The sequence below is a fragment of the Sylvia atricapilla genome, chromosome 3 (assembly GCF_009819655.1).
Source record: "Sylvia atricapilla isolate bSylAtr1 chromosome 3, bSylAtr1.pri, whole genome shotgun sequence".
NCBI lineage: Eukaryota > Metazoa > Chordata > Aves > Passeriformes > Sylviidae > Sylvia > Sylvia atricapilla.
The window spans coordinates 9,530,892-9,544,250 of record NC_089142.1 but is presented as its reverse complement, the minus strand read 5'-3'; the positions used below and the strand labels follow the sequence as shown (position 1 = coordinate 9,544,250).

General features: G+C 36.4%; 1 protein-coding gene across 13 annotated transcripts in view; it reads right to left on the bottom strand.

Moving 5' to 3' along the window:
• The window catches only part of PUM2 (pumilio RNA binding family member 2), a 72,778-nt gene that overhangs the window by 9,892 nt on the left and 49,527 nt on the right, over positions 1 to 13,359 (bottom strand). For 11 of the 13 annotated variants that reach the window (XM_066314743.1, XM_066314746.1, XM_066314742.1 and 8 more), the window contains 4 exons: positions 13,152 to 13,295; positions 11,841 to 12,122; positions 6,893 to 7,129; positions 446 to 713 (listed from right to left, as the gene is read on the bottom strand). In XM_066314743.1, coding sequence (XP_066170840.1) covers positions 446 to 713; positions 6,893 to 7,129; positions 11,841 to 12,122; positions 13,152 to 13,295 — 931 coding nt within the window. The remainder of the gene's footprint in view (positions 1 to 445; positions 714 to 6,892; positions 7,130 to 11,840; positions 12,123 to 13,151; positions 13,296 to 13,359) is intronic. The other 2 variants (XM_066314747.1, XM_066314748.1) reach the window with 1 other exon arrangement.

Genomic DNA, 13,359 nt, shown 5'->3' with positions numbered 1-13,359 from the left:
ACATTTATAAAATTGATTAAAATGAAAGTAGTGCCTCTGCATATAAAAGGATATATTTTAGTAAAATTAAGACTTGAAAACTTTCATTTGAAAAACATTAAAGATGAAAATAATAACAGTAACTAAGTACCTGATGATGTACTGACAAAAAAGTTTTACATTCCAGATGCCACATATTTTGTTTTCTTAATCAATGCCTTTTTGATACCTTAATACTAGAGTTTACAAGTCTAGTTATAAGACTACTTCTACACTAAGAACTTCTACAGGCAGCTAAATTAGTACCACTTTTACAATGAAATTTCTTAGAGAAGCTCAGCCTAAGAGTATGTGCTCCAATTACGCATGCTTTGAACAAAGACGACAAGCACCTCATTCAAAATTTGACGTCAATAAAACAACATTAAAGCAGTAAAATATTAATAACTATTCTTATAATAATTACCTAGAACCATGCTGGTCTTGGGAAAATTCAACAATATGTCCAACAAGGTCCCTTAGTTGAAGATTAGGGAAACGATTGTTTCTGAAATCTTCCAGCAGTCGGCTGCGTCCGGAAGGCATGATGTCCGAGCGGCTGTAGCGGAGGCGCGAAGGAGGGAAGAGCTGGCTGGTGGAGCTAAAGAGACTGGAGGTGCTCGCCGCACTGCGATACTTGGCCTCGGCTCCGGGGGCTGCAGAAATATACCGACCACTACCATTTGTCAGTCCTCCTACAAGGAAGCAGCTCTGTCAGTAACAGCCGTGAGGAAAACAAGCAACAGCAAAACAGCAAGTGAAACTAAAACTACAGATACGCCCTGAAGCCAAAGAAAACAATAATGTTGTCTTGTTATTTATTGTTATCCTCGTTATGGTTGGAAGGAGTTAGATAGCTTTATCTTGCAATAAATAAAACCATTCTCCTCCTCATTTTTAATTTATGTGAAGGGCACCAGGAAAAGAAATGTCATCAGAAGAATGTATCAAGGCAGGTAAAGTGAGCACCCACTCAGCCTTACAGAAACTTTAGAACTGGGTGGGCCTTAAGCTTAGTGAGCAGATTTCCACTTCATGAGTCATACTGGCTTATACCCTTGTTAGTAGTCTTGATGTTAGCCAATTGTGACAAAATAGACCATGAAATCTGAACTACCCTTCAGTCCCTACTGAGATAACCTTTCCAGCATGTCAAGGGCACTTGTGGGGAGGCACATGCAGTGCCTCTAGTCAAGCTGTACCTGTCCTGCAAGTTATTTGATGACTTCAGCACCGCAAGCTTTCAATCTGGTACCTCAGCACTAAACATGTCAAATTTCAAACCAGGTTAACTAAGAATGCTCTACTTAATTATCAAACAACCACTGATATATCAAACTGAAGCTCCTTTTAGAAACCTGAAGTCCTTTCCTTGCTGTAGAAACACTCATCACTCTCCTTTATCCTGCCTTACTTTTTAAGAACTGAATTTCCTTCCTGTGTCTAGGTCCTGCTCCTTTTTGCTAGTGATCCCACCTACAGCTCTTGTCACTCTACAGTCCTGCACATTTCTCCTCACATTTCTCCTGCTCTCTGATCAATTAATGTCACTCTGAACTCCTCCAGCAGGCCTCTCCCCTTCACTATACAACAGGCAGCAATTATCATTAAAAGCATCCAAAGCATCTTTCTCAACTGCTGTATGATTTTTTAGAGGAATATTCTTACTATACAAGCAGAAATACTCAAAGACAATTCCCACATAGAAACCTCAATTCAAGTACTAAAACCAAACCAAGGAAAGAAAAAGCCAAACACTCCCTAAAGTATTAACTACAAATTGGAAAAGGAAAGAATTTTGTCTTCTTGTCTAATAAGTGATATTATAATTAAAGCCCTTTCAAAGTCAACAGAATAAATATTTACATTTGAATTTAAAGCAAATTGCAGTATGTGCTGTTTGAATGGTGCTCTATTAAAAACTTAATTTAAAAAAAAGAAAAGGGGAAGGAAAAAAAAAAAAAAAAAAGAAAAGAAAGAAAAAAAACACCAGCTGACCGTGCCCCAGCCAAGCCTTCTTTTGGTTCCAAGTATTTATAAGGCTAGGCAACAACAGTGTTACAGTGGACTGGCAATGTATTAATGGTAAAGTTTTCTTTCTCAAAAGGTCAAATTCTAGTACCAGAATCTGAGATGTTAGTGCTCTGAAGGACACATAAAGCATCACATTTATTGCAGGGTATAGCATTATGCCCTAAAATAGAAATAATTAGTATTTATTTTATAATTAATCTTCAAAATTCTGTGATAAACATCAATAAATACCTTATGCCCCACAATACCTTTTAAAAACCACTAGCTTTTCTTTTAAATGAAAGCCTCTTAATCCTCTAAGGCCAGGAAAATCAAAGTTTGTAACTATCATTTTTAGTTTCTACTGACAAACACTATGGTACTAACAAACAAAAGGAAAAAACCCCAACATTCTGCAGGTAAAGCAGTGTGCAGAGTGATGCCCTGTCATAATTTCTCCTCTAGGAATGGCCTTCTAAAGAACAAAAAATGTTCTGCCACTGAAATGATGTTTTCTCACCTGGACTATGTAAATACATCAGTGCAATCCTGGCTTCCCTGTACATGCTGTGCAGTAACACTATTTAATATCACGAGAGGGCACCAGAGCCCATCTGAAAGGAAATTAAAGGCTTCTTTCCTGTTACAGCATCTCTATCACTGCACTGATCACATACTCAATTCTGCAACAGAAACTAATAGGGCAGTTTTGGTCATATGCTCACAGTCAACATACACAGTCATTGAATTGCCCATGTGAATCAGGAATGATTTCAGCTTAGTTTTTTTTAACTGAGCCTTCATCCCTATAAATTAAATGCAACAATTTATCCAGCAACTAAAATAGAAATTAAGAAATTTGGTAGCTTTTAACAAATATGTGTAATATACATTTCCTGCTCAGAAGTAAGCCTTTTTCCAGTCTAATTTGGGAACCATCACTTTTTTAGACTTGTAAGACAACTATGCTGCAACTGGGAGGCTCCTGTCTAGCCTGTTGGACTATTTCAGACAATCATATTAACAGGACAATAGTATAGGAAGGCTGTATTAAGAAAGCACATCCATTGTGCCTAGAAGAATCTGTGGTACTCAGCAGAATCTTGTAAAACACTGGACACTGTTATAAAAAAGAGTAATTTAAATATTAATTAGCTTTTATTTTCACAGAACCCTTTAACTACAGCAATGTTGTGGTTCAGTGGAACTCTGCAGATTTGGAAAACAGTAAAACTCCCAAAATAAAGGCATATTGTCTTAGGTACTTATTACATGCAGACATAATTTTGAGTACAATGGCCTATTTTCTTCACCAAACTAGGAAAGTATCAGCCTATGTCTTGTAAGTTATTTGGGGGAAATACCCTACTGAATAAAGCACTGAAAAATTAGAATACTTATTAGATGTCAGTATAGCCAAACAACTCCAAACTCTTGGGGAATGAAGTGTGCAGTTCATTCTTCAGATACTCAATTACCTATCACTTCTGACCTCATAAAACAAAGATCTCTGAAGCACTGAGTAATATTAAGTTGTTTTACAGTTTAATTGAACCTAAACCCCCATGGATAATCCACAGGAAGGAAAAGAGAGATATAAATGGGATACAGATCATGTAAATCAGAGCTCAAGTTTCAACAACACAAAGCATGTTAAATTATTGACTCCTTAGCATATTAATGTTAAGGAGAACACGAAAAAACGTTAAAAACTAGATCCAGGCACATTTACTTTGACAGCATTAGTCTGTTAGTATTTATCGAAGTATTTTTTCAATTATTTCTAATAAAGACAGAAAACACATCTACTGCAAAGTAACTTATTTACATGTGTCAGCAGTATTTTCTAGTAACTCACAAACAGGTATATAAATGCTTTAAACTCAATGTCTATAAAGTATTTGTTCATCTGTAAAAAAGTAGCTTCATCTCATCCCAAACCAGAAGTTTCATCTTCGTATGGAAAACAGAATTACACATATCTATGTACATTTTAGGAACCAATACACATGTTTATTATGCCTGGTTTACTGCAGCCTCAGGTCACAGCTGAGGCAATGCAAAGCTCCCCATACTGCCTTGCCAAGGGGCCTTTATTCTTCCTCAGAATGACTATCTCTGAAGGTGAAACATCAATTCCAACTGCTAACAAGCTTGGCTGGCAACACACAGGAAATAATTACCTCCAAAAGCCCAGATTTTAGAAATCCTATTCTACAACAAAACTCTACTCTTAAAAAGCTGCAATGTATCATCAAACAGGGTAAAGACTACCAATCTAAAAAGATTTTTTTTTTGACAATGGAAAAACACTTCCTCTTGCAGTTCCTTGTACTTGGGAGTGAAAGGGTAGTTCAAATTCATGACCTTACTGCTCCAACTGATTACAGTAAAGAAGCAGTTACAGACAACTGACAAATCTTTTCAAATACAGGAAAACTGGCACTAGCACAAAGTCATTTGCACATTCCTATTTTAGGATGTCAGATAAAAGTTGGTGAGAAGAGATAAAAACAGTAAAATATCACAAATTTCTTGTAAAAGGGAAATTGTTCTTTTAAGCTACAAATTGCAGCAGTGTCTGACAAAGGGGTTATAAAACCATGCACCCTTTCCCAGTGTTGTGCTCTAGATTCTGGTGCCTGAAACAGGAGCAACTGAGTTTGATGCCCATTTTAAAACAAGAGTTAAACTTAGCTGAACCTGTTGATACAAGTGGGCAGGACGAGTTTGGAAGGCAGAGGGAGAGCTGCATTTGACAGGCATTATCAGAATACCAATGGAAACTGCATGCAGACATGAACTTACAGTGGTGTTCTACTCTGAAAAGTGACTACATGATAACCATACCCTTCTTCAAATACACTCCCCTGCTTGATTTCAGGTATAACTTCTCACTTGATGAGAAAGCTTTGAATTTTTAGTTTTATTTTTTGTATGTGTAAACAAAACATGCTTCCAAGACTGGTTGATGAACACACCATAATAAATATAACAAGACAGACAATTAACTGCAGAAATAGTCTTAAACTTTGAGATGGTGCACTTTGAATGTAACTGTGCAAAAATATGGCACAGGGCAAAGAAGCTAAAAAAAAATTTACTGCATTTTTTTGTGAAAGCAAATATCCTAAACACCTCCATTTCCAAATTTCAGGCTGATTTTGTAATATAGCAAAAAGTTTACCAGTAATCAAGGTCCACTTCACTTGGAGGATGAAGAGGACACATGGAAGCCAACAAGGTTGTGTCAATTTTCAGAGTACAACTGTATATTCTGGCAGTTACACACTGATCTAGTACATGATTTTAACAAGCTATTAGGTTTAGCTCACACAGCCAAACAGTTCAAAATGGGTCAAAGTCAGTCTTTAACAATTTCTGCTGATAGAGGCAATCCTCTATACTGATCACAGCTTATTTTCTCAGAACTGAAAAAAATTCTTTTAACATTTATCAAATGTGAAACAAACAAAACTTTGAATGTTTTAAATTTTAGATAATGCCTTCCAAAATTTGGTTTAAGTATAGTTTTCAGCAATATGAAAACTATGGTGAGAGTACTTTGAAAAGAAAGAAAGAAAAAGATTTCCATGATAACCCCATTGTCAGATGTTCAGAACTTTCTCAAAAGCCTCCATTTGGGCTGAAACTTTCCATGCTTGGTCTCAGCCCAAAGGTGCACTTTGTAGACCTGAAAAAGGAAAAAAGGTAAGTAAAAAAAAATAAAACGTGCTGAAACATCCCCTTGCCCAGTTTTACTTTGGGTATTCAGCACTTAACCTTGAAGGGGATACTGTACTGCAAATATAATATATTTTAATTATTTAACCTTGTTATACAAATCACTCAACCATTCCTCACTTAAGGTGCATTCTGGTATGCATTTATAAATTTTTTTTCATGTTTTATTTGCACTACTAAGTATAGGGAATTACACTGCCTATTGCAAGCATGGAACTGTGCACTGAACACTTACTGGAGCAACTGGCAACTCAATCTTGAATTACATCCAGTTTCACTGAATGATTTTAGCATCCACATTAAATGACTGCAAATATTTGCAGCAGAAAAAAACTGTATTAGGTAACCTCAGGTTAGAGGCATTATCTTCTAAATATACTTAATACTGTGGTGGGGTTTCTTTAGATCTTTTTATTTTAGTTTAATTTTTTTTTTTTTTTAAAGAAAGATTGAGCTCCCATGTCATCTTACTAAGCAAAAAAAATTTGAGAAATTATTTTCAGCATTCTTTAAAAAATACATTTGATAACAGAGAGCCACCACTAACAATGCCTTTGCTACTTCTTTGACAAATGCCTTTTTTTTGTTTCCTTCCATCAGGCTGGTGATAAACTACTGTCTTCCTGGCAAAGTATCTAGGCCATGAGGTTGACTGATTCAAAAATCACCTTTCAATACATTGTACATTGAGAGAGCACTGCTCACTTATCATGACAAGGGGCATTAACGAAAGTCTCTTCATTGTTAAACACATCATCTAAAACGTCCTTGAAGTGGAGGAGAACCAAAAATAATGCACCTTCACTTGTCATACTGTGGAAACATAATAGAAAAAGGACCAATAATTCTTACTGGGTTCCCTTCTGGGCTTCTGCAAGGGAAGAAAAATCAGTTGTTGGCCTGATACTGCCAAAAGCTGAGTGCCCTCCACTGTCAAATCAATGAGCATCTGAACATGCTCTTCACCTTTCAGGAATGGCCCCTCTTCATCACAAAACTGTTTAACAGCAAAGGTAATGTGACATCTCTTACGCAACATATATTTTACACATAGAAATACAATACACACATACAAACAAAAAGTGTTTTTTTTGGTTTTTTGTTTTTGTTTTTTTACCTAAATGCAAACTGGATGAGGATCCATGTGATGAAAGTGATGGCGGTGGCGTAAGTGAATGTCCTGGCGTTTGGCTTGGCAGAGGCATGCCTATTGGACTTGGAGAGGAGGAAAATCCCAGACTATTGTAAAATGGCTGCCCTATGGGTGCTAGGCTGCTACTAGATCTTTTGTACAAGTCAGAGCTAGTAGATAGAGAATCTCTCCTTGTGGCACTACTACTTGCAGAACTGCCAACTGAAGAAGAAATAAAAAGACCCTAATTACACAGTGTCAACTGAATAAAACCTATCCCCAACTACAGCTGGGCAACAACAGATGCGATCACAATCATTACAGCAATCGTTATGACAAAGACAATTACTGTGATAACCACACATGCTTTTAAGTAAATCTTAGTGGGTATAAACATACCACTGGCAAGTAATTTCACCAACGTCCATGTCTTTCAACATTTCACACTAGACTTCTCACAGTAATATTGCAGTACTCTGTTTTAAATGCCTGACTTCAGGCTTTGGGACAAATATAGAATCTTTAAGATTAGATTACACTGTCACCTTATAGGACAAATTATTCTAAAAATATTGCTACTAAATCATGTGATAATTTTTTTCCACCATAAATTATTAGTCAGACAGTGACACTCATTTCAGGAAAAAGTCTAGAGGAAATTAGTTGTTGTTTAAGGGTTCACAAAGTAATTTATACTGCTGTTCAGCTGTTTCTGAGCTTTCTTGTTTGTGAACCCCACACCTGTATGAAAAAAATGACTACTTTAAATTTCCTATGAGAATTATGGCTCTCCAAGAAGTGTTTTGAAAAGATATTATAAAGAGGGAATAGGCCAAGAAAGAAGATGAGAAGCACAGCAGAGATAGGAAAATTAGGTGAGAAATTAAAAACGTGATTTTTCTCCTATCATTGTTTCTGAAAGTCAAATTAGACTAGAGGCTTTGGATAACAGTGTGTTAGTGAAGGACTGGTTATCCTGCACAGCATCATTCAGCAGGGCGATGAGCAGTCTAGACAAATTAGGAGAACAATAAAAAGATTTTAGAAATGTTAAATTCTAGTATCTGCTGCATACTAGTGAAGTATTAAACTAGAGTGCCTGTTTTAAGCACTCAACATTATTATACTCATGAACCAAACCAATATTATGGATATTTTAATAACAAGTATCTTTCATAAGCTGAATTTGGAAAACAGATTACTACTATTGACTACTTCAACTTAAAAAGGGAAAAGGTCAGAATTTTTACTTCCCTAACCTTTAACCTTTTCAAGTACCTTCCTATTAAAGCTGGCAGCATGGCATAATATAAAGGTCGCCTGAAACTTCCCATTTTAAGACACTAATTTGCTTTCTCAAAACATTAACAACTTGGCTAATATTTCTCATGGCAGGAACTTGCTTGGACAAAATATTTAATAGAACTTCTCTCTGAACACTGCCATCTCATAAATACAGGCAAAGAAAGGTGCAAAATAATCTAGCTACCTCTTTGAGAAGCTGATGCTTTCATGTATTTAGACCAAACATGCCAGCAGCAGGAGACCTTTATTTTCACACTCTCACATTGAACTAAAATTCTTCACAAAATCACAGTTCATCCAAGTTCAGCACAGATCTGCTACAGATTCATGGCTGAAAACTTAAACTTGTGACCATACTCAGCACATCAGAGATGGCTGATTAAGGTTGTGCCTGCAATTGAACTTCAGTGTGCCATGTCAAAAGCAGACTTTGAAACTACTGTCCAAGACTCCACCTTGTGTTGGAAAGGCCCATGAGGCAATGCAGAGAAGAAGTTTTCTATTTCAAGTGCAGGGGAGACAAAAGCCAAACACAAGAAGTAGACTAGGGAGCAGGGAAAGAGAAAAAAGGAAACCAGAAGGAGGAAGAGAGAAAGCTAAGACAAAGGAGCCAACGAAGAGACTGCAAGAAAAACTGGCAAGCAGTTTCAGTGGGACTGAGGATGAGAAGAAAGCAGATCTGAAGAAAAGTTAGGCTGTAGAAGGTGTATGTGATTGTGGGGCAAAAAGACTGGAATAGTAAGCTGATGACGGGAACATCACACAGTACAAGTAGAAACAGAAACATACTTAGGAGGGGGAGGGAAGCAGGAGATAAATATTGCCTAGAAACTTGGAAGGAAGACATACTAGAGGAGAAACCAGAAGGAAAAGATACTGGACGAACTAGGCAAGGACACTGAGAATAAGAAATGAGAAAAGCAAATTAAGGCAACAGTTGAAAGAAATGTCAAGTTTTGAGACCAGGTCTACAGGCTCTGGCTCAGTGAACCATATAAATGTTAATACAATGCTACACGATGGATTGTTATTTTTCCATCTTTTAGGGTTTCTTTCTCAGATGAATTACTGCAGCTTAACAAGTTACCACGAACCAGCTGATCTGCATTTTCACACACACAAGCAAAGCTCACAACACCCAGAAGATAATTTGCATTAGCTTACTCCTCCTTCTCCCCTCTCTAAGCTGATCCAATTCCCTTACAGTTGTTACAGGCCAGAAGGCAGCATCTGGAAAGCTGCCACAGTTGATCTAATTCTTGGCTACCTGTTAAGCTGCAGTAACTTATCATCATGTACCTAAACCTTTAAAATGGAGTATGAATAACTTTATTACAAAAGAACAGGGACTGTAAGTACATACAGTCATTTATATGGTATGTTTGCCGCTTTCAGTTGTTACTTTGTTCAGTCATTCAAGCAAGAACATGCTCATCTTTGCATTTTTTTGCAGCTATTTTTGCCCCCTGCAAAATACTGAAAACGTAAGGGCAAGATGTGTTCTACCATTTATTATTATTCATGGCTATATTTTAACTGAAATTCAACCTTTTCAACGCACTGATGGGAGTTACAAAGAAGCTGAAACCTTGGTACATAAAAAATTAAACTTGTTTTCAATTTGCCTCAATATGCATGAACACTACTTGTTTAAGTACTCATCTGTGTAATTCAATTCATATATACATACAGGTCAGAACTCCAAATAAATAAATAAATAACCAGGAAGCATTTTTAAATGGCTATTAGGGCAAGTACAATTTATACTAGACAGAAGGGCACTTTCAATATACTTTTATTATAATAATACTACTAAAAATGTTTCAGGTTTAGATAGCACCTTTCATCAGCACTTCTCAAACTGCAAAAGCATAGGGATCCTGCTTCCCTGTGCAAACTACCATGCTAATTAAGTCACCCTGGATACTGCTTCAAGATTTCAGCATGTGCTCTCTGTGCTGACGGCTTTGCACAAAGCTCTGGAACTGACCTTTGCTGCAAGAAAAAGGCTTAAAGTCCTATGCTAGAAAAAGCTCTGCTGATTTTCTTAAATAGATACACAACTAAAATTTGTGTTCTGTGGAGGTTCTTCAGATAATGCAGGATAAAACCTGTTATGACTCAAATCTATTCTATCTAGAGGCCTTAAATAGTTGTACTGTATTAAATATATGTATTTATTATCACTATCTACCACTGCAATGAAACTGTACCTAGAGTGAAACACAACTGCTAAGGATTCACTGAAACCCTACAAATAGTTCAGGACAAGTTATATTACACAATGTACACTTGGATAGCACAGTTTTGTAAATAGTTTACTTGCTGTGGCATTAAGGAAAATTAAGAAAATCCACACTACTGAGTAGCCTCAATTTTTCTTGTTTTTTAATTGAACATGGGATGTTTTGAGTCTCCTCTTTAAAATCAAATATTGGACAGGACCAGTGTAAAAGCCTGATTTTGGATTTCCTAGCATTAGTTTTATTCAAGTAAATAATTTTTCTGATTATTTTATGAAAAACAACACTGAGAAAAACTCTTGTGCTGGTATGCAGTATATTTGATGTCACTAGTCACACTTAGCTACCAAATAACAACTACCATGTCTTAACAATGAAGGGAGTGCTTTTGCTTCTGTTTCTTCTCCCCCATATTCTAAGCCATTTTGTGATAATTTTTTTTAAAATTTCTTTAGGGCTAATTTTCCTTAATTTTGAAAAGGATATTGTTAGAGTATATACAATTCCCCCAATTTCTACCCATCTGCATGATACACAAGATTAAACATGCTCCCCTGATTTCATTAAAATAATATTAGCAGTAAGAAGCAATTCAGTGCTATAAACTTAGAGATTAATAGCAAAAGGAAATATTCTTTTAAAAAATGTTTCTTCTGCCTTCCTAAAACTGAACTTGAAATATAACAAAACCTACCTTGCATGTTTAAAAACTGTGTGAATATGAAATTTCTGCTTTAGAGCAGAAATGTGATAGAAGGATTTTTTTTAAGTACAAACAGATTGGTAACATTTAGGAGTATCTTTTGAAACAATTAAAGGCCTCAAATGAGCACAGAACTATTTAGGCTTAACTTTATCTAAGATTAAACCTACTAGAGTTAACAAGGACTATTCTTGGGTATTAAGTATTTTTGTTTTATAAATACTTTTAAAATGTTATGGAAACAAGCACTTCAATATTAGATCAAATTTAGAAAGCCATATGCTGTTTAATTTTTTCGAAAAAATTATGATTTTTTCTGATATGGTAATTAAAACAAAAGAATGTATATCTTCACTACTCTTACTTTAACCACAGAATGAAGACTTCCTTGAAAACAAAAGCAGCTTACTGAAAACTTCTGGGGCAGAGTACAGTGATCAGTATGAAAAAGTGTTTTGAAGATACCTGTGACTACTAAGAGTATTGTTCAAAAATGCATCTTGTATACAGAACCCAAGTGAATTTAAAAAGCTTTATTCCAGTGCAATTAGTTTTAAACTTGAATAACCTATTTTTGCATTCTTTTTAGAAACGTATGTATATATATGATTCCTGATACAGATACATTTTTTTGCTTAGCACAAAAGTCTCACAGAATGTCCTCACTATATTAACAACCTACCTGATGAGCCAAATCCACCAAGTGCAGAGCCGATAGCCGCTCCTAAAGAGCTGCTACTTCCAAAGCCAAGAGATGTGCTTCCTGGTTGGCCAGGACCATGTGAAAAAAGGGAACTGCTCTGGGAGTTATTGGTCAAAGAGTTACTGCCATAAAATGAATTGGATTGTAGGCTACTATTTGTTTGCTGTTGCTGTTGTTGTGGCTGGGCACCAAGTGGCCGAAATAGACCGTTCGTGGCTCCCGCGAGATTGTTTGCTGTTCCTCCAGCTGAAGCAGCTGCAGCTGTAAAACACATGTTTTCAATCATAATTACTCTCTCGAACATTTCTGACTGAAAATGGATTATTCAGAATTAAATTGTATTTTCCTGAAGCCCTCTTAAAACAAGCAGTAATTCACATATTAAAGGACTAAGAGACTTAATAGTATTACACAACCTTAATTACTCAAGGAAAAACGGTGAAGGCAGCACATGTTTTAGGCTAATCAAGGCTGCAGAATTGTTAATGTAATTGAGGGAATTTTCAGTGTAAACATTTAAGACATTACTGTTTACTGAACTTTTTATATTCAAAGTTGCAGTAGCAGAGTTGCAGCTAAGAGTCAAAGACATCTTCAGCTACTGTCAGAAGCAAGTTCTGCATAGGGAAGGAAGCTGATAAGATTAAGTTGAAATCTAATTTTCTGAACAGATTAAGTTAACTAATCCAGGGTTAATATTCTGGATTTTAATTTAACAAATGCAATTAACGGTTCAGTGAAGTAATACTAGATCTTACAACTAGTAAAAAAGAAAGAAACTAGAGACTTTTGATACAACTAATTCTCCTCTTTTGATTTCCATTCTATACATAGCTTTCTCCTTGCCACATTTTTCATGAGAAAATAAGTTTCATGAGTAAAGCATAGCAAGAGCAGAGCAGTCCATCTTCTGCCAGGCCGAAGGAATGAAATGATGCTTCCTAGAGGACACCATTTAGGGGATTGATGAGAAGTGTATGTCATAATGCATGGGGAGAGGAAGGAGAAAATGTTCCAATCTGACAAGTAACATTTGCAGGAACACTCCTGTGTATGTATGGGAAGAGGCCTGTAAATTCCAATTAAAAATGGAAAACCCCATCTGTGAGAAAGAACAGTCTCAGAGAACAGGAGGAGACAGAATAATAAAGCCAGCATGCATGCTATATCCTTCACAACTAGAAAACTTCACAGATGCATAGAAAACAATGATGTCAAATACTAATCAACATTACTGTTAAGATTCAGTAGAGAAGTATAAGAAGCCTCTGTGCAGGATTAAATATTTACCTGCTTGTGCTGCTGCAGAGCTGATTAGAACAGGAGTTGAGGCCACCAACCTGACTGGTGCGCCAAGCCCAGTCCTCGCTCCAGGGCCTACTACTAAGGCACCAGTCTGATCGTAATAGGCAGTGGGAGCCAGCACTTGGTAGCCTGCACAACACAGGAGACAAGCATTAGTGGTACACATGGTCTCATACAGTCAGCATTTCCTCTC